We start from the raw sequence: 26293 nt of genomic DNA, 5'->3' as shown, positions 1-26293 counted from the left end.
CGAGTATACCACATTGTTTTCTTAATTTAATTTGCAGATGATTGATATGAGCTCGAAAGGAGAACTTATTATCTAATTTTATCCCAAGATTTTTACAGTAATGCTCAACTTTGATGTCAGTTTCGTTCAATTGGAAACTAAGATTGGCTGGCCCTTTTTTAAAGATAAGTTGAATTAAGCACAAGTTAAAAACAGAAGAGGGCCCAAAATCGATCCTTGAGGAACACCGTTTTTGATTTCGCACCAATTAGAAGAAGTACCATTCATTACAATTTGCTGCATTCTATTACTCAGATAAGAGTTAAACCATTTCCAGCAATTGCCTATAATTCCATATCTCTCTAGTTTTTCCGAAAGAAATATATGATTGATAGTATCAAAAGCCTTTTTTAAATCCAAAAAGAAACTAACTATGGTCGAATGCTGTTGTCTCATGCGAATAGTTTGGGTTAGCTCAATTAGTGCATCAATTGTACTATGCTTAGATCTAAAACCAAACTGTTTCTTATAAAAATAGAATATTTCTCAAAGTATTGGTACACGCGATTGTTCATTCCTCTTTCAAAATTTTTTACTGAAAACAAGAAGTAAATTTGGCCTATAATTATATTGGTCAAGTTTAGACCCCTCTTTGTGTAGTGAGAGAACTCTTGCTCGAGCCAGTTCTTTAGGAATAATACCTTTGTCAAATGAAAAATTTATCAGAAACACCAGGTGGGGGTTGATGACATCTGAAGATAATTTTATCAGAATGTTATATCAGCAACACCTGAGGATGATGTGTTGTCAAGATTGGTTAAAATTTCCCCCGCCTCTCTTGCAGTAGCTTTTTCAAGATACATGGAGCATTGGTGTCTAGGAACAAAGGTTGGAAACTTTTATTTTGGTGCCTACTGACTTGATATCTATGGAAGCAAAAAAATTGTTGAACTCGTTTGCATTTTTGTTATTCGAAGGTTCATCAAACTGATAACAGCTGCTTAGGATAGGAAAATTCTGTGATTTATATGATTTGCCTGTAAGCTCATTGAGTAGTTTGAAAGTCTGTCTAGAGTTTCCTAAACATTTTTGGAAAGAATTTTGATAGAATTGTTTTTTTTTTGCGCATTTTTAATTGCTTTTCCAGCCTTATTCTACATTCTTTAAATTTTTGCAGCAGGTCATTCTAATTTTTGTTTTCTTTATATTTATAATAAGCGTGGTTTCTTTATATTTATAATAAGCGTGGTTTCTTCACTTGTTCGCAACGTTAGAATAACTGGATTAAGATCAGTAAAGTTTTGATGTTCTAGAACTTCTACAGAAACATGCTTATTCAAATTTTGATAAATGAAATGGTCCAAGCAAGAACTGTACTCATAAGTTGAACGTGTTGGTTCGGGAGAGGAAATATAGAAACCATTTTCTGTAATGCTGTTCAAGTAATTTTTGTTCAGCAAATTATTTTTCATGATATCCAATTTCATACCACAAATAATGACCGACTTGTTGCGCCAGCTTAGATTTTCTAAAATTTCATCCATCATATTGACAAATTCTGCTTTAGCGTGGTGGGTTATATACAACTACTGTTTTAAACGTTTGTTTCTTTTTGCAGATATCTACACAGAGTTCCCTGAAAATCAGTCTTGCTTTCCGTTGTAATACTGCAAAATTTGTTACATTGCAACATGACTCCACACCCTTTAGAATTCCTATTCGTCGCTACAAAACTATTGTATCCAGTAACAGGATAGTTGGAGATTTCCTTTGTTTCAGAAAGCCAGGTTTCAGTTAAACAAATTACATCAGGTTGTACATCCATCCAAACTATAAATAAAAGCTTCTAGGTTCAACAATTTTTTTCTAAGATATCTAATATTTACATTGAGGATAGTTACAGATTTTGTGTTTTTTATGTATTGAACCTTCAGCATTGGGGACGAATAAAAGATCTGTCCAGAACCTTGGTCCAGAAATCTGAAAATCGAAGAACTCGAGGGCATCGCTGAATGATGTTGGGTTTTCTGTATGTCGTGTGGAAAAGTTGGCTGACGAAAAGTTTGATTATTCATATTTGCGCGAGGTGGTGGAATAAAGGAGTTGAAACAATTTAGTACACTTTCTATAATGTAATTGAGATCAATTCCTCCTTCATTCAAACCATGATTTTTGTATCCAATCATAGAACAAAGTGCCCTCCCTTGACCATACTAAATTAATTCTATCATCTGCCTTCATCAAGTTGATAAAATTAACTCACACTTTACTCAAATCTTCAAATATTTTGACGTTTTTGTAAGTGTCCGATTGAGCCAAATTTCTTTTTTTTTTCGTGAAGTCAAGTTTTGTTATTCTGCGACCAAATTTTGCTCTTATTGGTTTTCTTTCGGAATTTGACGGCAGTCGGTGCGCAATTGAGATGTCCTCCAAATTCATACCGATGTCCGCTGCAACATCAACAACTAATTTTTATCTGTTGATAATTTTCTTTACCTTAGTTGAAGATGAAGATAACCCAAGCAGTTTGATATTATCTCTTCTGTTATACGTTTCTAAGAGCTCCGATTCAGAAAGAGTTTTGAGCTTAGATTTGGCAGCTTCCAAGTTGACTTTACCATCGAGTCCATTTCTTAGGTCACTAATTTTGGCGTCGACAATTTCATTGATAGTATTGCGCAGTCCTGTCCTAATGTTTTCAAGTATACACGGAACTAATTTATCAATTGATCTTATAATGCTAGATTCTACTGTCTTCTCTAAATTCACATCTGAATTTGACTCTTCCACCGGACTAAGAACAGTACAGCTCCTTTTAACACTTTTTGCAACGGGAGTATCATGGTCTTTACCATTTCTAATTGGTGTCTCTCCGTGAAATCTGAGTTCGGGTATTGCTTCAAAGACATTACGCGCAATTTTGCTTTCCAGGACTGTCGAGTTCGCTATATCGTTGATTGCGGTCCTATCCATTTGAATTTCATTTCCAACAGAATTTTTAGCTTCTGACATCATTTAAGGAATTCTAGTCGACTACAGAAGTTAAAATTTAAGGACAGATTACATAAATTTACAAAAACCAAAATAAAAAAAAATGTATGCAGGATAAACACGAAGAGTATGCAGATCAGTAGTTTTTACTATTTACACTTCAGTCGAATAGTTTAATTTTTATTGCTTTTAGCAGTTTCAAGATATCAAAATCTCAAAAACTGCCTGTGCTGGATAAGCAAAATATCAAATTACTAAGGAAGCATTCATTACTGTTGAGCGTTTCATCCAAAGTATAAGCAAGCAACTAGTCCACTGCACTTTTAGCACCACAGAGTCAATCCCTCAGCAACGATCTCAGACGGCAGCTCCATGATAACGAAATCTCAAAACTTGCCCCAGAGATCAAAGCTAAGAAACCGAAATTGACTAGCAAAGATTATTGACAATTTAACAGAAAAGCATACAGAAATATTGACTTACTAAATGTTATCTTTTTTTGATTTTTTCTTATTTTTCCTCTCTGGTTTTTGATCTTTTCTTCAAGGTTAATTTGTTCAATGTACCTTGTTGCTGAATAACTGTTCTAAGCAATTTCACTTCAATTCGTGACGCCGGATGAATTCGCTCTAGTTCTGCTTTATAATACTGCGACTTCTTCTTTCTTGTGGAAATCAAATGACGTCTCACACTAATAACAGGAGCAATTTTCAGATTGCACAGACTTTTGAAAAGATCGGGAGCCCCAAAATGGTTTCAGCAAACGGGGCCTAATATTTGATCGCTGTATTTTGTCAGGATATGTTTCAATTCTTTGACTGATAAAGGATTAGGATTGTTTCTATTGCTCTTGTGCGGTCTCACTGAATTATTCAGGAGATCATGCCAGATTATTAGGTCCTTTCGTTGTTTCAATGGCGAGTTTTCGACCACCTGTTGCAGATGGAGGCCAGCGCCACTTCTACGATTTAGGTTCGGACCTGGTTTTGAATAAGTATGTCCTAGAATGCTGTACTGTTTGAGAAGAATGTAAGGGGTTCGTGTGACTGCTCTGTTAACGCAACTCGCACCAATAATTAGAACCATAGGGGTTATACACTAATCGGATCTCTAAAATCCCTGTTATTTGGGCCCCAAGTCTTATCCGATTCGTCGGCAACTACAACTGAAAAGAACTTATTAAACAGCAACGAATTGCTCTTTAATAAGTTTATCACAATTAGGCTCTCATTCTGCAGTCTTATCAAAAGCTAAATTGAGAAATTAAACGCTATAATTGAAAATCAACAGAGATCCGCACAGTCTAGCAGTTTCCTTCCGAATAGTCCTTTTCATCGGCACATTTGCGGGGTATGTCATCAAGTTATAGGTTGAAATCCTAAACTGCTGAAGTCTCGTTTTTCCTGGCCATGATTTTCCCAAACGCAAAGTTCATTTTAATCAATAATCAGATGCCGAAACTAAAAATAGATATTCCCGCAGGCTGAGATGATGTTTTTGAAACGACTCTTATTAGATAGATTATTATTGGATAATCTCATAAATTTTAGACGCTCTGTTGTTAACAGATGATCATATGACATACCGAGTAAATGATCCAATCAAATTTTTGTGGGATAGCAGTTACTTCAACTACAATTTCTACTTTAATGCTAAGGTGAGTTGCCAATTATGATCATAATGAGGTTCTGTTGTTTTGTGTAGAAGCTGGGCGTGCTATCTGTGGTAATATGGTGCTAGATGAGGGAGAGGAGTGTGACTGTGGTTTTGAACCCAACTGTCTCGCAAGTGGAGATCAGTGCTGTCATCCCGCTGGCACTACACCCTCTTCGCCCGCCGAAGCAGCGGCTGCCTCGGGAGGCAGCTCTCTCGGGTACAAAACTCTTAGGGAAATTATCTGCTAAAGCTAGTTAAGATGCACCGAGAGGTTTCTAACTGTTGATAATCGTTTATTGCTTTTGTTCTGTTTCACGAGGAGTTATCTCAGATTCTAAGTCGTGATTTACTCTGCAACTTTTGACGTCTGTTTGATCTGTATTGAGGCGTGATTTCTTCCATTTGTGCTTGAATTCTGAGTACTCGATCTCGCTCATTTCATTTTGATAGTATACCGAAAGCAAAAGTAGGTGTACGCTACAGTGCGGTATCTTCCTGTGCAGGGAATGTGCATCACGGTGTTTGATTTTGGTTATTTTTTTCAATTGCTCTCGAACAAAATTTGAAGCAATTATTACATTCGTGTGTTTCTTTTGGCAAAAATTTTGACCGTTATTGTCTAATAGTAGCCGTTATCTTCTTTTTAGGCTATTATTGCCGTCATATTTTTTGCGTATTCGGCATTTTTCGCTTACTGTTTTCTTTTACTGGCTTCAGTGGGATTTGAAAGGACGCTTATTACTTACGGAGGTTTTGAATACCACGTAAGTACAGTTTTGTTGGTATAAAACATTTATTGAGGACCATGACAAAAATTGAAATTTTTATTTATTCTTATTTTTAATAGCCGCAAAGCGATAGCTGGGGCTATTATTGGCCTTCTCTTGGTTTTTTTTTATTTCGTCGTCATGATTTTTGTTACGACCATATGACGTCACAGCCGCTTTTTGTTCATTAATAGCCGCCTCATCTTCTCAGCCGGCTATTATAGCGCTCCTATTTTTTTTTTCGTCGAATAAAAAAATTTTTCGCTTTACCTCATTTTGCCGCTTTTTCAACATTTTGCGTGATATCTTTTTGACTTCTCTAGACTAGTTTCTCTCTTCTCTCATTCTGCTAAAAGTGATTTTGAACATCAGTTGCTCAGCAAAGCAATTCAAAATGAACAGAGTCAGTATAAAAAATTGAAGTCAGAAGTAGAAATGGGATAAACCCATAAAGCCCAATTTTAGATGCCCGCTATTTGAACGTCGTTCCTATAAGTCTTAGTTACCATATCTAATGCTTATTGGTATTGATAGTAGCCCCTGTAGCCTCTCTCTAAGAAACAGAAGTACGTTATCTTCAACTACGAAATGCCATCAAAATAAATAGGACTTAAAAAATGTTTTTGTACAAAAATCTTTTTTTCTTTCAATATCTTCTATTATTTCAATCCCAATCATGCTTATTGGAATCAACGGCGGCTATTTTCCGGCAATCTGCCGGGTATGTTTCGTTCATGCAATTTGAACTGAATTGCATGTGTGACGTCATTTTTCGCTCTTAGTGGAGCGAGCTTTTTTGTTCATGCGTGTGATTAAATTTTTGGTCACACTTGACTTACCTCACTCTCAAAAATGACTTCCTCACTTTGAAATTGACTTTTATTTACTTTAATTCAAAGAGATAAGGTCAAATGGGTGTGTGTCACTCTAAATGAAGGTTATTTGAGATCAGCTAATAGAGGCAGCAATAACTTATACAGATTTTTAATCAAAATATAACAGATCAGCCTTCAATGAAAAAACGAATTTTTTGGTCTGTCTTTTTTTACTGTTTTTTTTATGCCGATCTACGAATCTATTGCGGCTATATTCTGGCAATCTGCCAGCTATGTTTTGCATTTTGCAGTCTATCGTTTATCATTAACTTAGTCAAGTTTCATAGCCTATTACGTTCACGCAATGGACGACCGCGATACTATATGCTGAATGTAATGCTGCAAAACGAACAAAAAGACAACTGGAACGGAAACTAAGGAGTTTTCCCAGTAAATACAATGAAGTAAACTATGAAGCTCATTTATTCAAGTACTATGATCAAGAATCGAAACGAGTATTTTGCGATCAGTCTCTCGTCGATAAATGTTAGAACTAAGTTTAGAACATTGAAGTCGCTACTGAAGCATACGCCGTAAACACTTCCAAAGCACGAATTTACCAAAAAAAACGTGCTAACGATTTCAATCTGTTTTACAAACACAAAGTTGATGACTTAAAAAAGAGCATTTAAGACAAGCAGCTTGATGTGAGTGTCTCGATTTGAGTGTATCTGGGAAGATTTCAAACTGGTTGACAGTGAGATGGTTGAACGGCACATGGCCGAAGTCTCGTCAGCATCTTCGTTTAATGACCCTATGCGAGCTGAGTTCTTCAGAAGTTTTTGCAGATCTTACATCGTCGATTTTGTTGATATGATAAACAGTGCGCTCACGAGTGGGATATTTCCGAGTACCTTAAAGGAAGGTATTATTAAACCTCTCCTGAAACCAGGCAAAGACAGAGACTTGGTAGCTATCGCCCTGTAACAAATCTGAAATGGTTAGGAAAACTGCTAGAAGGTATTGCACACAATCAATTAACGACACATCTTGACGCCATTGGCAAATGGCACGTCATGCAATCAGCATACCATAAAAGTCACTCTACAGAAACTGGCCTAATTTGGGTGCTCAAATGTGATACGCAAATGACATCCAGAAACAAATCCTTGTTGATGGTGTCGCTTGACTGCAGCAGCGCCTTTGATACAGTTCAGCACGACCTCCTGATTGACATCTTGAAGAAGTCTCATGGTCTCGGCGGCGCTGTTGCAAACTTTTTTGAATAGTATCTTCGACACAGAACAGACTGATTCTATCGAGCAACCAACCGGTTTTCCGCAAGGGAGTATTCTAGGGCCTTTGGTCTTCATACTTTATCTTAATCCTCTATTTGAAGCACTTGACGCGATTGGGTGCCTCTATCATTTTTACGCTGACGATTCTCAATTCTTCATTGAAATACATGAAGGACGATTAACATCGAAATGTGAAGAAGTACTAAAATATATTGGGGTGTTTTGACTCCTTAAAGTTGAAGCTCAACAAAGACAAAACTGAGCTAATAGTCTTCAAACCCAACATATTTGACAAGAACATCTAAAAAAGTTTTGCATTTTTCGGAGAACCTGTCATCGAAAAAACCTTCAATCAAAGTACTGGGTTTTTGGATCGTTGCAGATATGAATTTGAACGACCAAATACGTTTCGTTACCAAAAATTGGTATTACTATCTCCGACAACTTTACATTTTTCGACAATTCCTTGATCAAGATCAACGTTATTTATTTGTCAGATGCTACATTCTATCGCGACCTCACTATTTTAATGCATTATTTTATTACTGCCTACCTGAAAAAAACTGAAGAAGCTTCAATAAGTCCAGAATGCCGCAATACGCTTTATTTTGGAAAACCTCGTTCAACAAGAACAACACAGCTGATGAAAGAGCTGCATTGGTTACCAATTAAACAGCGAATTCAGTTTAAAGTAGGCTGTCCTATGCACAAGGTGAAAAACAAAAATGCTCCAGCGTATCTGCAAAGTCTGTTTCGACTTAATGTGAACTCTGCTAACCCAAATAGGCGTGAAATGTTTCAGGTGCCTACTGGTAGAACAAATATCCAAAAAGCTGCTTTCGAGAACAGTGGTGGCCTTTTTTGGAATGGCCTGCCGATTTATCTTAGAATTGAACTAAATTACAAAGTGTTCAAGCAGATGCTAAAAACAAGCCTACTGATTCTTATTGATGCACTTTTGAGATCACAAAGTGCTAAAGCCTCCTTCATCAGCATCATCTATTACGACTTTGCCTATTGGTTTGCTATTAACTACTCATTTGCTGAAAGGAATTTTTCGAAGTATTTTAATAGCCGGAAAGCGATAGCTGGGCTATTCCTGGCCTTCTCTTAGTTTTTACAATCCACAGAATGTGGGTTGCATTGGTGGTCTGTCTTTTTTGTGTGTAAGATTTTGCATGAAGGTTTTCGCACCTTTTTACACACCTTTTTCCATCACTTTGAGCTTTTGAAACGGGATAAACAGGTAAAGCTCGGGGTCATTCAGTTGCAATACTGGATCTCAGCTGGCTTTATTAGCCTTTTAGGTGATTAGTGTCCTGAGACTGCTGCACGGAGGACTAAATTCAAGGCAAAAATGTCAGTTTTCGCTGAAAAGGTCAGAGCCCTGAATGCAACAAATTGTATTAAATAATTTGGTTACTTTAATCGGTCCTATTTGGTCGGCCCTATTTTATAGAGCATCGAGCGTTACATTCGTGTTTTTACGACAATCCTAAACAACGAGAATTGCATATTTTTTTGACAAATTTTTCAAGTTGGACTCAAAGGTCTTAAACCTACGAACTCCTGATCGTGAACGTCTGGCACTCAGACGAGCTAAGAAAAGTTGTACAGAAAAATCGTTTTTCTTCAGAGTTGAACGTATTATAAATGACGCCGCGGATTTACTTAATGTCAGCATCAGTTTTCTCAAGGATACTTGCAAATCCAAAACCGCAACTCAAAATCTACTAATGGCGATGAAAATTGATGAATATGATTTTGACTTATCTTGCACGTGGTACCTTAGGTGTAGATGTAGTTTCTGTATAGCATGACTTTCTGTTCAATTAATGTTTTTCTAGCTGTTACATAGTTTATATCATTTTTTATCTTTGTGATACCATTGGTATCATCATCCTTGTTTATACCCTCAGAAGGTAATTGAAGTCTTATACTGCTACTGCTACTACTACTGGAGTTTTTTTATCAGCACAAATGATTTCGATGATCTGGATATCATTAGTTTTTGCAACTTAAATAATTTTTGCTATTTTAAACTTTTTTCACGTTGATTTACCTCTGGTGGCCAATTAAACAGTTTTTTGGCTTCAATTTGGGTTACTGGATAACTTTTCACGACCCAGATAAATTTTTGAGACATAAACATCAAAAATTTCAGTCCCTTTTCCGGTTGTTTCAGTTTAGCCTTTCTTATTTTGAATTATTTTTCTCAGTTATGATCACTATCTGCTCCCTACATGGCTCGTATGTAACCCGAAATTTCGTTGTAGCCTGCAGGTTTGACTTTTTGTAAATCCTGACCGGAAATTGCCAGTTTTGATGTAATTAGTGTCTTTGAACGTAACTAAAGTACTAATTAGTTTCAAGTTTTAATGTATTTTTTTCGGTTCTCAACTGCAACTATTTAACGTGTTTTTTAGCGAAAACTGCCAGTTTATTATTAGCCTATCTTGCTGCTGGGTAAGTACTGCCTCTGCTGCTCGTTTGTGTCCAAAAAATGGTCTGTCAAATGCTATTTTTTGTTTTGTTTTTTTGGATTTTTTGCTTTTTTATCGGTTCTCTTCACCTTGACAACTAGAGTATCTACAAGAACAATTCTGTTTTGATAATCCTCAAATTAGTTTATCCATTTTTCTGTTATTCAACTGAGGAGTTTTCAAGTTTTCTATTCAATTGTTTGGATTGTAATTCAGAACTTGTCCTGCTATGTTTTTATTTCGTTATCAAAATTTTTGTTACGGCAATATGACGTCACAATCACTTCAAATCTGCTTTTTGCACATTTATTCGACGTTTTCCTTTTTAAAGGGTTTTTCTGTTAAATCGAGCGATTAAGTATTTGGTGACACATGACTTAGAAAATGACATCCTCAGCAAATTGTCTTTTTTACTTTAATTGAAAGAGATAATGTCAAGTGAGTGCGTGTCACTCTCATTGGAGGTTATTTGTGAGCAGCCAATGGACGCAGCTATCAGTTAAGCTGATTCTTAGTCAAAATATAACATATCAGCATTTAATTTAAAGTTTTTTTGGTTTGTTTCCTTTACTATCTTTTTGTTACTGCAGAGTGGTTTTTTTGTGATAATCTGCCAGCTATGTTTTTCTAGTTTTTTCATATTTCAAGCCTTTTCTAAAAAAAGCTGTTTTTAATTGCTCTCAAAGAAACTACTTAGCAGTTATATTAGTCCTGCTGGTCTTTTTTATGCGATTTTTCGTCTGACTCGCTTTCATTTGACTTTACGCCCTTGAAAACAGGATAAACAGGTAGCGCCTAGTGGGCATTAAGTTTCATCAGAGGCCTTTAACCGCGTTTAGTACTCTTTCAAGTGCTTAGTGTGATGAAGCTACCGGGAAGGCCGTAGTTTAAGGTTAAAAGGCTAGGAGTTTTTGAGCCCAGAATTTTTCGTGTTTTTCGTCCGTTTTCGAATTTTGTTGGAGAAGTCTAAAACTGAGGCTGAAAATGATAAAGGTCTTTTGCAAGACATAAATACTATTTATGACCATTTTAAGAGCTATATGTTTTGTTAATCCAAACAAACACGCAAATTTTCACTAGTTTATACAATTTTTTCAAGCTTTTTGAAAATGTTTGTCATTTCTTTTTGAGTTTTTTCAGCCATAGGTGTCAATGAATCTCCTCTAGGCTGTTATAATAGATTACTGCACAGTTTCTAGTGTAAATAGAATTTATTCTCGTTATTCGAGTTTATTCAACATCACGAATTTTAACATTTTTATCACAAAACTTTTTTCAGTTATTTTGACGTTGTCATTATTTAGGTTTTTTCAACCTCAGGGGTTAGAAAACCTCCTTAAGGGTTTGATAATAAGTTGCTGAATATTTTTCATTTGCCATGCAATAGGATTCAACGTTTAAATATTACGTTTAAATTAATTTTTTTTGACTGCGAAATGTAATTTTTTTTGAATTTCGTTCTTTCAGTTTTTCTATTTGAGAAAACTAGAAGTTGCAGAGTCGAATCTCATCATGGAAAATATTCCTAGCTCTCCCTCCCTCTCTCTCTCTCTCTCTCTCTCTCTCTCTCTGTTGGTTGGGGTGTATTTCTTTCTCGTTCACGTTTTATAACTCGAACACACTCTCTCTCTCTCTCTCTTTCCCTGACTCCTTGTTGATGCCGCACTTATTCTGTTGTGGCATGATGTCATCTATTACCCTCAACTCACTCCCCTTCAATTAAGCTGAAGCTAGCCTCACTAAACCGTAGCTAGCTACTGAGGAAGCCAACCGCTCGCCGGTCATTTGAGAGCAATTCGCCCGACGTTAGTCGTTTGTTTTCCTTAATTTACTTCAAATTTTTAAATTTCGTGAGTGGTTTACGTGGCTGCTAGTTGTCTGGAGGGGTTGTTTTTTGGCGATGGGTTGCTTTTTTTATTCGTTTCTGGAATTCTTTCCGCCTTTTTTAATGATATCTTCACTCATTTTCATAATGTTTGAAGTCAAATTGAAATAATGATCTTGGTCACGCCTAAACAGGAAGAGGAGCAAAACAAGTGGTTTTGCGGCGTGAAAATTTTCATTCCAATTTGAAAGTAGTGTAAGAAAGCGAAAATAGAACATTTGTCCTGCTATTTTTGACAAAAATTTGTTTTGCTGATCTTTATTTTGCAGCTCGTTCAGTATGTTCCGTAAAATCTTTTTGACTTGTCTAGACTAGTAACCTTCTTTGCACATGAAAGGGCGGGATAAACCCATAAGGCCCAGTCTTAGACGCCCAGTATTTGAACTTGTTCAAATTCTTATCTATCATGTAGTATGCTTATTGCAAATGATACTAATGACTGTATTCTCTCATTAAGAAACATGAATGTGCCTAACTACGAAGTACTATAAAATGGCGCGCATTTTTATCATTAATTGATTATATTAGTCCTGTGGTTTTTCATCAAAATTTTTTGCTATATTCATTTTTCTTCGGACGCTTTCAACTTTTGTCCTCAAAAGTGGTATAAAGAGGTAAAGCTTGGAAGGCTTCAAGTCATAGTCCCCTAAGAGTGCAATTCGCCGAAGATGATGCGAAGACATAAAATCATCGTGTATAGGCAGTTTTTTTTGAAGTACGGACCCTCCCCCATCTAAATCCAACCGCCCACGCACCAAACCCCTCCTAATGTGCCCCATACTGCTAGTCTTCCTAAGCCCAAGCTGGTTACTACTGAAGCCAATCGCCCCCTTTCGTTTGAGAGCATTTCGCCGGTCGTCAGATGGCCATGTTTTAATACAATTTTTTTCTTGTCTCAATACCAATAGGGGTCATGAGAATCAATGGCGACTATTTTCCGACAATCTACCGGGTATGTTCTAAAATGTTCGTTAGCTCTTCTGAGTTGGCCTGTCATTTTTTAAATATGAAATAACTGCTAAAGCCTTGGGGCGTTATGTTTTGTGTATGACTCTGAGTGCCCCAACCATTGGATTTGGCGTCCTTTCTCATAAGCTAGCTACTTCACAGACGCAGACATCTCGCCTGTTATTCGCGAGCAATTTGTGCGAAAGGTGACGGCTATGTTTAATAGCCGCCTGCGGCCTCTCAACGGCTATTATTTAGACGCTCTCTTTTTTCAAAATTGATTTTACCTTTTGATCACTTCTTTTGTTTTAAAGTCACGACTTTCACTCATTATTTAGCGGTATAAAATTTAATATTTATTCAGATCATTTACTTGAATACGTTCAAAGCCAAAAGGCGAAATCAAAAGAAACGGGATAAACAAATAGAGCGCGGGCAGTACTACGCATTGATATTTTAACATTTAGTGCAATAGGTATCAAAATTCATTATAGTATACATAATAGTATATTCCTCGCCTGTTGTTCACGAGCATTTCGTGCGGAAGCTTCGATTATGTTTAATAGCCGCCTGAAGTCGCTCAACGGCTATTAATATCAAGTTGTTACCCTCAACTTTAGAGACCAAGGTCTCCGTCTCTGTATAATGAAACTCAGGCCAGATTAGAACACTTTTGCTGTCGTCAATCTTTCTCTTAGTTTTCCTCTGACTGGTTCAATCTCAACGTAGGTCAATGGAGTCAGCGGTGGCTATTTTCCTTCAATTTGCCGGCTATATTTTAATGGTTGTGATTTGTTACTACCATATGCTGTCAAGCTGACTTCAGATCTGTTTTTGGTTCATTCATTCAAGCAATTTTGACTGAATTGCGTGGGTGATGTCATTTTCAATTTTTTTGAGCAAGTTTCTTTCTTTTGCATGATTAAGTTTCTGGTCACAAGACTTACCTCACTATCAAATTGATTTGGGCTTGCTTTATTGGTAGGAGATATAGTCAACTCATTTTTTAGTTTTGAAAAGTTATTTTTCTATCAACCTTTCGTATTTTTATGTGATTTTTGTGATTGCTTTTTAAATAATTCCAAGGCAATTAATGGTTTGTTTTTCATAGCTGTAATGTCTGTAATCTCAGCGAAGCTGTTTTGTGGTAATCTTTATTAATTGTTCTCTATAGCAATTATATTAGTCCTGTGGTCTTTATTAATAGCCGCTGTCCGCCTCTCAACGGCTATTGTTTAGGCGCTCTCCTTCTTTTAAATTGCCTTTACCTTTTGATCACGTTTTTCGTTTTACATAAGTCACGATTTTCACGCTTGACTTCTCACTTACCTCACTCACTGTTTCGACGGAATGGATTCTAAATTCTTTCACGCATTGAATTACGCAATGTAGTGAACACTGTCAATGACAAAAAACCAATCAATAACGGGATAAACCGATAAAGCCCGGTCATTTAGTCATAGTGCATAGGTTATCAAAGTTCATTAGAGTGATTGCTAGCTGACATCAATATTAAGCTTAATAGCTTTCAGTTCAGAAGCTGAATTAAGTATGTTTTAAGAATCTAACTGAGACTGCACGCCAAATTACAGCAGTTTTCTACACAAAAAAAAACAGAAAACGTTCGTTCAGTTTCTATCTCTTCTTTTTCTGTTTCAATCCCTATGTTCATCAAGCGCGTCAATGGCGTTTATTTGCCGGCTGTTTTAATTTTTTTTGCTTGACCGATTTATCGGCTGGCGCTTCAGCTTTTCGTTCTGAAAAGTAAGATAAACATGTAAAGCCCAGAGGGCATTAAGTGGCTGAGGAGCTCTTTTAAAACCTTACGCCATACTAGTCTCGACGGCAACGTAACATCTGAAATCAAGGCCAGGATAGGCAAAGCTGCAGGTAGTTTCAAAAACCTTAAGAACATCTGGAACCAGAGAAGCATCCCTCAGCTTGTAAAAGTGAAGATTTACAAGGCATGCGTACGAAGTGTACTCTTGTATGGTTGCGAGAGCTGGCCAGCAAAAAATTCTGATATAAACAGTTTGCAATCCTTCGAAAATCGATGTCTTCGACGTATTCTCCACAAAGGACAGGACCTCCCCGCTGAAAGTATCACCACCATTGCAAAATGTGATTCCCTTGCCACGACGATCCAAACAAGACGCTTGCGATGGCTAGGGCATGTCCTCCGAATGAATCCGTCCGAAATTCCAAACGCAGCGCTCGAATTCGAAAAGGGCGATAACTGGAAGAGACCCCCAGGCGGCATACGCAAGACCTGGCGAAGAATCGTTCGTGACGAAGTAAAGAAGCATATCAAACCACCGAAAATGTCAGCGAAGAAATGGGAGACTGAATGGTTCGACCTGTGCAAGGAAACAGCCCAGAACAGAAAGCAATGGAGAGGTCTTATTCGGGACCAAAATGTGGCGGGATAAGGGCAGCACTGCCCGTGAGCCCTATCTGGAAAAAAATCTGGATTTGTCGAAACAGTTAATTAAAGCCTCGCCAAGTTGAGTAGAGAATTTCATGCTGTAAAGGGCGGTTCTTAATCGTGGGAGTTTGACCTCCTTCAGCTACCCCCCCCCGTCACTCATCAACCCCGCTCCCTCCCCTAACACTCCCCCAACCACCTTCCTCCACCTGGTGATTCGAGCTCCCCTAGTTATCGGTCTCGTAACCCCCGCACTCTGCTCAATTACCGTCCCTAATGCCAACATCCCTAAGCCTCAGCTGGTTACCGAAGCCAACCACTCGACGGTCGTTTAAGAGCAGTTCGCCTGAGGTTAGTCAGTTATTTTTTCTCTGTTTCGTTTTCTGTTGCTCGTTTCTTGCACCGAAAAGCTCAAAAGAGTGGTTTTGATCATACGCTAATGCCGCTCTTCACCTGCTTTTGTGCATACCGTCATTTGTTATGCTCATTTGTTGCAAAATTGTGGTAGAATTGCGGGATTCATTGCTCTCTAACGAAATTTGAAGCAATGGTAAAAGCGTGACTTTTTATGCAAAGTTTTTGCGCTCCTGCTTGAGCGATAAACAGATGAAGCGTGAACTTCAAGGCGTGAAAGGTTAATTTTAAAATTTAGTAGTCATGGACTCCCTCCTGTTTTTTACTCCCCAATTTTCTACTACGCACCAACCACGTGCGGCTCGCTTCCCTGAGTGTGAGCCTCCCAACCGAAGCCAAACTCTCGCCTAAGGTTAAGCATTACGTCCAACTTTAGCCTATTTGAGTTCTTTGATCATAAATGAGTTACCTCGCTCTGAGTAACATTCAACGGCAATATTAAGGTGATATAAGGTTATGCTTATATATAATAACGGATGTTACTAATAAAGCCTCGCCAAGTTAAAACGCATCAACTAAATTCGAATTATTTTCAAAAACAATGTCTACATAATCAACTTCCGAATTTTTTCAATGGGGTTCATTTTTATACGTCTAATTGCATTATTTTGTAAATTACTACAAAAAATTGCTCGACGAAACGTTGTCCTGGATTTTTGATTGTGCGCCTTCTAGTGGAGCTAATGCTATAGTTTTTGAACAATTGTTAGCTCGCAGTTAAGGCAGGAAGGGCAGATTAATAAAGAAAACTACAACTAAGTGAATATACCGCGCTACTAGCCGATGGGAGCCCCTTTGGGAAAAGTGGTTCTCTTGTTTCTGAGAATATTAACGTTTTTAATGGTTGCGATATTGATAGCTAAGCAAGGAGCTATTATTGGCCGTTGTTGATTTTTATTAATAGCCGCTGTCAGCCTCTCAACGGCTTTTATTAGATTATTTTAGATTATTTTTAGATTGCTTTTTAGATTATTTACCTTTTGATCACGTTTTTCGTTTTACACAAGTCACGATTTTCACGCGTGACTTCTGACTTACTTCACTCACTGTTTCAACTAAATCTATCTATTATTTTAAATTTAAGTCGCACTTGAGCGCAATGGTTAACAGCGCTCCTATCTTCACACTCTTTAACAATCCTTCATTATGCAGCCTACTCCACCATGCTTAAACTCCCAATGTGCTCATATTTTTGTGCTCATTAAGAATGCAGCTTAACAAAAACAAACGAGACAAAAAGCTAATGACCAAAAATTTGCGTATGTATTCAGTTGAAAACAATAGCAACAGGCCTCTATCGCAAGGGATTAGACCTATGGCTGTGATGCGAGGGGCATGGGTGCAAGCCCGAGTAGGGGCGGAAAAGGGTTCATAGGTAAAAATGTGGATTTGGTAGTCTTTTTTTCCGTTCTTTTCTTTCCTTTTATTAGTTATTTTAATCTTTCTTTCGTTCTTTCTTTATTCCTTCATTCTAAAATTAATTTCCTCCTTCTCATCTGTCTATCTATTATTTTCATGTCTAGTTAACTGCAGAAATTCGGGAAATGTTCTGTAATCAATTGTATGTTTTGTGGGAGAAATTGAGAAATTTGTCTTCACAAAATTTTGTTTTTTTAGTTGTCTTTTTATTTGGTCTAAATTAATTAAATGTTATTATTTAAATTGTTTTTTCTTTTTTTTTCTATTTCTTATATAATAGGAAAGGAGGTCTTATTATATAATCGGCAGCAAAGGATAATTCAAGATCGATAGCAAATTATTTGACATATGTTGTCGTTTTTTAATAAAAACATGGCTCTTCAGTTTTTCTGAAAACAAGTAGAACGTCAATATTGTACACATGTAATCGTCAACAATCCCACGAATTATGATCCCGTTTTTACTGAGATTAGCATCGAGGGTGAAGTTAAGTTTCAATTTTTAGGGGTTGGAAAATTATGTGCAAACGCACATTACCGATTCCCCCGTATTTAATCTTATTGGAGCAGGTTGTTGGTTCATTTGCGTGAATATTCTTCCGTGACTCAAAATGTCACTCAATTGAAACATCACAACCATCGCAAACTGATTTTTCTTTTTAACGATTCGTAAACAAGCAGGCAATTAGTTGAAAAATCTGTTGTGTTTATGAATTCGCCGGTGCCTTGATTATACAAAATTTAGGTGCCATTCAATTTTGGATTTTAAATATAACTTATTTGTTTGTATAACTCTCTATCATGTGGATACATACTGAGTTTGGATTGTTCTGTTGTGTGTAGATGTACTCTGAAGCCTGGTCTGCGTTGTTCGCCCTCTCAGGGTCCCTGTTGCACAGCAGAGTGCCAGCTGGTGGAGATGAGTGAGAGGCAGTTGTGTCAGGAAGCCACAGAGTGTGTAGAAGCGAGCTACTGCGATGGAACCTCTGTCTCATGTACGCCAGTGAAGAAGCCCAACCTCACTGACTGTAACGGGGCATCTCAGGTTAACAATTACGACGAACAGCAAGGCTCTAGAACTTGTGGAAGCTATAGCTAACGATTTTAAGACTAAAATAAGATGAATTTAGAGTCTGAATCTTACGATGTCATTTATGAAAGATAGCGCATAACATTTTAAAGTTCCATTCAAGGAATTGGTGTCTTTTTAATCATAATTGAATATGTCTGTTTACAGTTCTTCCTTGATTAAAAGTCCCTCATCGGTGTGTTTTTTAATTACTAGCCGCGAAACGATAGCGGCTATTATTGGGGACATCGTGGTTTTTTACAATTCAAAGAATTTGAATTGTATTGGGGAGCTGTCTTTTTAAGATCTGTTCACACATTTTCATGATTTTTGAAGTCAAATTGGAGTAGTGATTTTGGTCACGCCGAAACAGGAAATGGTGCGAAAAAGCGAGTGGTTTTGCGGCGTGAATTTTTTTCGCTCTAATTTTAAAGTAGAGTGCGAAAATGGTGTTTGAACAAAAATTCGGTTTCTCGGTAGTGGTTTTTTGTTCACATGCGGCAATTTCACTCTGATTTTTACTGATTTTTCGATTTTTTGGATCGGATTTTTTTCTAAATGGTTTTCCCAATCCATTCACAGCTCATTCTAGGCATAGTTTTTTGTTTGAATTAAATTTTCATTTCTCGGTAGTGGTTTTTTTGTTCACATGCGGCATTTTGACATCGATTTTTTGTTTTTTTTTTCTTATTTTTTGATCCGATTTTTTTTAAATGGTTTTCTCAATTCACTCATAGTCCATTCTAGGTCTAGTTTTTCTGTTTAGTCAATGAAAATTCTTTGAATTGTACGTCAGGACTTGTCCTGCTATGTTTTTACTTCGTCAAACTTTTTTTCGCTTTACCATTTTGCCGCTTTTTCGACATTTTGCGTGAAATCTTTTTGACTTCTCTAGGCTAGTTTCTCTCTTCTCTCATTCTGCTTAAAGTGAATTTGAACATCAGTTGCTCAGCAAAGCAATTCAAAATGAACAGAGTCTGTATAAAAAATTGAAGTCAGAAATAGAAACGGGATAAACCCATAAAGCCCAATTTTAGATGCCCGCTATTTGAACGTCGTTCCTATAAGTCTTAGTTACCACCTCTAATGCTTATTGGTTTTGCTAGTAGCCCCTGTAGCCTCTCTCTAAGAAACAGAAGTATGTTCAACTACGAAATGCCATCAAAATAAATCGGACTTAAAAAATATTTTTGTACAAAAATCTTTTTTTTTCAATATATTCTATTCGTTCAATCCCAATCATGCTTATTGGAATCAACGGCGGCTATTTTCCGGCAATCTGCCGGGTATGTTTTTCGTTTTTGTGGATCGAATATTTTTCTGAAGCGTTTTCCCAATCCGTTCATAGTTCATTCTAGGCCTAGTTTTTTATTTGAACCAAATGTCCTTTTCTCGCTAGTGGTTTTGTTCACATGGGCATTTTAGCTTTGATTTTCTGTTTTTTTTATCTGATCTTTTTAGAAATGGTTTTCCAAATTCACTCATAGTCCTTTCTAGGTTTAGTTTTTATTAGCCGCACAGCAATAGCTGGGGCTATTATTGGCCTTCTCTTGGTTTTTTTTTTTATTTTGTCGTCACGATTTTTGTTACGACCATATGACGTCACAAACACTTCAAATCTGCTTTTTGTTCATTCGTTCATGCAATTTCAACTGAAGTGCTTGCGTGACGTCATTTTTTGCTCTTAGTGGAGCGAGTTTTTTTGTTCATTCGCGTGAATAAATTTTTGGTCACACTTGACTTACCTCACTCTCAAAAATGAGTTCCTCACTTTAAATTAACTTTTGTTTACTTTAAATCAAAGAAATAAGGTCAAATGGGTGTCACTCTAAATGAAGGTTATTTGAGAGCAGGTAATAGAGGCAGCAAAAACTTATACAGATTTTTGTTCAAAATATAACGTATCAGCCTTCAATGAAAAGACGAATTTTTTGGTCTGTCTTTTTTACTGTTTTTTAGACTGCAGATCTACGAAGCTATTGCGGCTATTTACTGGCAATCTGCCAGCTATGTTTTGTTTTGTCAATAGAAATTCTTGAAATTGTAAGCCAGGACTTGTCCTGTTATTTTTTTTAATTCGCTCCAACTCGCTATTTGCTCCAATGAACGTGTTTTGGCTCTATTTTTTTTGCTTAGATTTTCAAGTTGATTTTAAATGCCCTTTGTGTTATTCAAGTTTTTATAGTATTTGGGGATGCCTATAGTCCAATTTAGTTGTTTTTGATGCATGTTGATGTTTTGATTTTATTCGTGGGTCATTTTGGTAACGATAATTGAGTAATTTTATGAAGATTTGAGAATTTTCGTGTTTATTTTGCTTATTTTTGCTGATACTTTCTGATTGTGTGCTTTTTGCTACTTTCTATTGTTCTAGTTTTAAATAGGAATTTTTTTAGAGGTGGTCTGGAATCCATTTAGTGCACTTTTCAATGGCAGATATTACAAATTTCTTACGTTTTTCGTTTTTCGTTCTTCATTTTTACTTTTTTAAATCGACAGTGTTTTGGATTGGTGGATGCTTGACCAGAAGTAGTATTAACTGGTTTAAAGTAATGATCTCGATTCAGCATAGTGGCAGTTGATCTATAAATTGTTGCTAAAATTTGGTGCAATTTTACAGAATATTTTTGATTTTGTTCTTCAATTCCTTTCTTACCTGCGTTTTCTCTACATGAAAATGTTTTGTTGTTTTTCTCTCAAATTGATGTGGTGCAAAGAATTGAAATTAAACGTATCGTATGCGTTTTCGTCAATTTTTTTTTAAAACTTGCTACTCAATCTGAAATTCTGATCACATGCTATATCGTCTTTTCTGATCAGATACTTCTTCATTGTTCTTTTGCATTTTCTTGTTTCAAAGTGATTAGTGTTATTCAGTAGGATAGGCAAAATGTTAGTTATTGTGGTCACTCAGTAGAATAAGCTTTATGTTAGTTAGGGGCGTAAGTTCTTCCTTCGAGTTGTTTGGAAAGATGAAAATAAATGCTTCAAGAAAGATCTGTTCACTCATTTTCATAATTTTTGAATTCAAATTGTAGTAGTTATTTTGGTCACGCCGAAGCAGAAAGTAGAGCGAAAAAGATAGATTTACGGCATGAACTTTTTTGCTCTAATTGTAAAGAAGAGTGAGAAAACGGTGTTCGAATAAAAATTCGCTTTCTCGCTTGTGGTTTTTTGTTCACATGCGGCATTTTGACATTGATTTTCTGGGTTTTTTTTTAAATTTTTATCTGATTTATTTTCTAATTTCACTCATAGTCCTTTCCAGGTCCAGTTTATTGTTTGGTCAATGAAAATTCTTTGAATTGTACGCCAGGACTTGTCCTGCTATGTTTTCTTTTAATTCGTCGTCTTCATCGATGATTCTTGCGACCGGACTTCTTGGAATTGTTTTTTTCAATGACTTCAGTGACTTCTACTGCTTTGTGGTAAAATTTCATGTGCGTGACGTCAATTCTGCTTTTAGGTCAATTGCCTGACTTACCTCACTCAAAAAAATGACTTCTGAATTCACATGGAACTTTAATTTTTATGAACATTTACTAGTTAAAGATCAATAGTGTGCATCTAAGTAGTGCCTAGCTTATATGCCCTAATTCTTGAGTATTAATCTTGAGTTTCTGATTTCGAATGTCAATTTTGAAAACGCTCTTTTAGGGTTTTTCCTTATAGACCGTATGTGTCATAAAATTGACAGTCCGAATCTAACCCAGAAAGTCTAGTGAAGGACTGGTGGTCGATCTGTCTATCTTATATTTTCTTTAGTTTTTTCAATTCATGGAAGGCCACAAGCGTCTATCCCGGCTATTTTCCGGCATTCTACCGGCTGTGTCTTTTATTTTTTTGTTCAGATTATTTGCAAATATGAATCCGGAAGTTCTACAAATGCGAAAGAGAGAAAAGTGGAAGACAGTTTTTTTAACAATCAGGGAATATGATGTTATTGAGGATCAGCTGTTGATAAGAGCTCAGACTAGTTTTTCGAGAACAATTCTCCCGACGTTAGTCGAATATATTTTATTGGAATGAATTTTGAAGGAAATGAATGGTATGGTATGGTATGGTATGGTATGGCAGGATATGAATGGTACAAAAATTGGTATGGTTTGGTTGCTGAACAAAGTTGAAAAGTGGAGCCAAAAGAGAGCGATCTTTTGTTTATACAGTAAATTATTTTTCGAGAAATTGAGGGATGAAGAGAATATCTGAGCTCCAAAAATTTTCTGTTCGGCTTTGTTATGCAGTTGTTTTTTTCAAATATTTTTGAGGTTTGATCATGATATTGTGTTAATGTTTGGGTTTTTTCAATATTGGTTTGACGGTTCTGGTTAATTGCCAGCTGCAGCTTCTCAGCAGGCACCTGTTTTGTCCAATAACAGTTTGTCTAGCTTTACCTCATTTTGCTGCTTTTTCGACATTTTTTTTCGCTTTAAATCTTTGATTTCTCTAGGCTTGTTTCATTCTTCTCTCATTCTACTCAAAGTGCTTTTAAAGAGCAGTTAATCAACAAAACAATCCAAAATGAACCGAATCAGTATCAAAACACAGAATTAATAATGGAAAATGAATAAACCCAGAAAGCCCAATTTTAGATGCTCGCTACTTGATTTTTTCCCTCCGAGTCTTAGTTACCATCTCAAATGCTTATTGGTGTTGATACTGGCCCCTATAGCCTCTCAATGTGTAACAGAAGTATGTCTAACAGCAAAATGAGAACAAAATAGTTCGCACTTCAAAGACGTTTTGTTACATCAATCAGTCTTTCCATTTTTTCTGTTCTTTCAATTCCAATCGTGTTTATGGGAACCAATAACGGCTATTTTCCGGCAATCTTCCTGGTATGTTATTTAATGAGTTTTATGCTAATCTGGATGTTGGATGTTCTTCAGCTATTTTGCTGGTTTTCAGGCAAATTACGCCTTTTTCGCTTGTTTTTTATAGCTGCGAAGCTGTAAGCTGAGCGTAGCTATATTGCGGTGCTCTTTGTTTTTTTTTGTTTCGTCGTCTGACGCTCTTTTTTCGTTTTACATTTGTTCACACAGCAAAGCTGAAAAAGTCAAATTTTCTGAATGACTTCTTCCTCTCTCTAACGGCATTTGCGCGCGTGACGTCATTTCTCACTCGCTTTAGCGAAAGTTTTCAGGTTATTTGCGTGATTGGATTTTGATCATACGTGACTTACCTCACTCAATAAAATGACTTTTGCACTTTAAAACTTAAGTTTAATTTGAATTTGTTTAAGGTCAAATGAACTCATATGTGCAGTAAAGGTCCCTAATAAGAGGCTTCTGTGGAATGTATTTTAACAAGCTTTATTAATTTATGGCTGAATGTTTTTTAGCCTAGTTTTTTGAGCGGCGTCGATTTTTTTTTTTTTCAATTTAGATCTGTATCTGTTTCTATCTCTATTATATGGCACGCAGGTCTATTCTTTCGCAGCTATTCCGGCAATCTGCCGGCTATGTTTGTTATAATCCATTAGGCAGGGTTTGAATATACGCCTAATACTTTCGGAGTTTTATGATACCAATTGAGTAGTTTTTCGTTGGTTTTAAACATTTTTTGTTGAGAAATATGAAGTATCAATTTTTTTTTTCACTATTTTCTAATTTTTTGCAGCTTCGTTTTTATAGTTATAGACAATTTTCTTAGCCTATTATGACTGGAGTTTCTGGCTTTTGCCAATTTTTTAGTTTTTATTTTCTGCTTTTTGTTCATTGATTCCCAGAATATTGTTATAATGTGTACTCATTCTAATGCGTGCAGATTCTCGAAACGCTGAGTATTGGAAAAATAGTTAAAACAAATTCTGTCTGTTTTTGTCTCTTTTTTTCTTTTTCAGTTTCAATTCCGATGTGCGTCAAGGAGGCCAACGGCGGCTTTTTTCCTGCAATTTATATAACTGCTTTCGTTGTGTGTTGTAGGTGTGTCTAGACGGAGTATGTGCTGGCTCAGTGTGTCTAAAGTATGACATGGAGGACTGTTTGTGTTCCGGTGAGGATTACCTCTGTGATATCTGTTGCCAGAAGCCCAATCAACCAGCCTCTTGTGAGAGCTCTGCCCTTCTTTCAGAGTTCGGGTACAACCGCAGGATGAAGAACATAGGCTCTCCATGTAACTATTTTCGTTTCTTTTTGTTGCTATTAGTAGCCATGAAATAATAATGAGAATGTTATTACAGCTTGGAGTTGAGCGTTGGTACACGCGTTAACAAATGAATGTTAAATTACTGTTTTAAACGGTTAGCTATGTTTTGAGGAGTATTTTATTCCATTTTATTATAGCTCAAAGCTGAGCCTAGCTATAGTGCGTTGTTCGTGGTTTTTTTTGACTTGAAGAGAAGTATTGTTGGAGCGTCTTGTAGTATTGATTTTTTGATCGATAATTTGTTGGAGTGTATTTAAAGCAGGATGTAAAAGTTAATGGAGCATGTGAAAACTAAGTGGTCAAACTGCTGAAGGGATTGAAGAGAGAGCGTTTTTCTTTTGATGTCATTTTTTGAGAGCGCGAGAAAATTAGGTGTGAAAAAAAATCTTCGCTAAGCGAGGAAAAGTTTTTTAGTTTTAGCTCCAATTTTTCCAGTCCAAGCCGTTTATTTAAATTATCTAAACTAGTAATAGTGTGTTTGGAAACATTTTTGGCCATCTGAAGCAATTGTTTTACTTCAAGTTTCATCTATTTTAACCATTTCGCCTTGTTTCAAGCTTTTCTTGCGGTTTTTGTATTTTTGTTCAATTTTTCGGAACATTTAGTTGTTGGTTTAATTTTTTTTCTAGCAGTTTTGGTGGCCTTTCCAAATTGATTTATTGTTATTTTGGTTTGTTTTTGTTGAAAAATATTGAGTAAACTAAATCAAATTTTTGCCGATTTTTTTGCCTATCAATTTTTTGCGAATCAAAATTTTGCCTATTTCTTCTGATTTTACCCTTCGCACTTTTGGTTTTCTGGTTCATCTTTTTGATAGGTTTGGCTACTATGAGGTGACATTTGAAGGCTAGTCACTGTAATGATTTTTACAGATTTCCGGGTCTTCTGCAGATAGCTTTTTTGGAGTCGCATCTAAATTTAAATTATCAGATGCCATATCATTTTTTTTCAGATTGATTTTTCATGTTATTTTTCCTGTTGTTGTTTCGAAATGCTTAGTATGATGATGTAGAATGTGTGTCAATTTTGATGGTGTCAGTATCAATTTTCTACTTCGAGTCGCTTTGGGCTATGTTTTACATTTCAAAAAATTTGAATTTTATTGGGGTGCCGTTTTTATGATCTGTTCACACATTCGTGTTTTTTAAAGTGAAATTGGAGAAGTGATTTTTGTCACGCCGAAACAGGAAAAGGAGCAAAAAACGAGTGATTTTAATGCGTGAAATTGTTTCAATCCAATTTTTAAGTAGTGAGAAAAAGGTGTTTGTTTTGTTCACATCGTTATTTTTTTTTGTTCACATGCGGCAATTTGATATTGATTTTTACAGTAACTTCGATTTTTTATCGGGTTTTTGTATTAAGTAGTTTCACAGTCCATTAGTGGTCCAATCTTGGTCTAGTTTTTCACTGTTAAGTCAATGAAATTTTTTTTGAATTGTAGGTCAGGACTTCCTCTGCTTTGTTTTGTTTTTTGTTTAGTCGCCTGACGCTCTTTTTTGTTTTAAATTTGTTCACACAGGAAATCTTAAGCAGTCAAATTTTCTTAACGACGTCCCCTCATTAACAGCGTTTGTGCGCGTGATTAATTGCTCTTGAACGAAGTTCATAGCAATTATTGTAAACGTGTGTATCTTTTTTTATGCAAAATTTTCCCTTGAAGGTTTTGACATTTCGAGTGACTTTTTGACTTTTTGCGTTTCGCGTGATCTAAATTTTGCTCTCAATCACAATTTCAAGCAGCTGAACTCAATTGGCGGCAATTTAATACAAAAAGTCAACTGAAAAGTGCGCCGAAACTGGTGCCATATATCACTTTAAATCTCAGTAGTGGTATATGTTAACCTCTAACGTGGTTATTTGAAGCCCACTATTGAACTTCTTAGTCCCATTTAGACTCCCCTTCCCCCCCCCCCGACTGAAGCAGGCTGCAATTGATTAGAGTTCCCACTAGTCGTTCGAGAGCAATTCTTCCCACGTTTAGTCGGTTATTTTTTCATT

The 26293-nt window shown here is 36.4% G+C and overlaps 2 protein-coding genes across 2 annotated transcripts in view; one reads left to right on the top strand and one right to left on the bottom strand.

Moving 5' to 3' along the window:
- Positions 1 to 26293, top strand: part of LOC142337695 (uncharacterized) — a 420762-nt gene that overhangs the window by 51149 nt on the left and 343320 nt on the right. The window contains exons 9-11 of the mRNA XM_075387138.1: positions 4675 to 4843; positions 17923 to 18124; positions 24073 to 24262. Coding sequence (XP_075243253.1) covers positions 4675 to 4843; positions 17923 to 18124; positions 24073 to 24262 — 561 coding nt within the window. The remainder of the gene's footprint in view (positions 1 to 4674; positions 4844 to 17922; positions 18125 to 24072; positions 24263 to 26293) is intronic.
- Positions 1 to 26293, bottom strand: part of LOC142337697 (calcium/calmodulin-dependent protein kinase type 1-like) — a 188631-nt gene that overhangs the window by 139466 nt on the left and 22872 nt on the right. The gene's annotated exons all lie outside the window — the stretch shown is intronic.

Source organism: Convolutriloba macropyga, chromosome 4 (assembly GCF_964194025.1).
Source record: "Convolutriloba macropyga chromosome 4, txConMacr16.3, whole genome shotgun sequence".
Lineage (NCBI taxonomy): Eukaryota > Metazoa > Xenacoelomorpha > Acoela > Convolutidae > Convolutriloba > Convolutriloba macropyga.
This window is presented reverse-complemented; position numbering and strand designations above follow the sequence as displayed.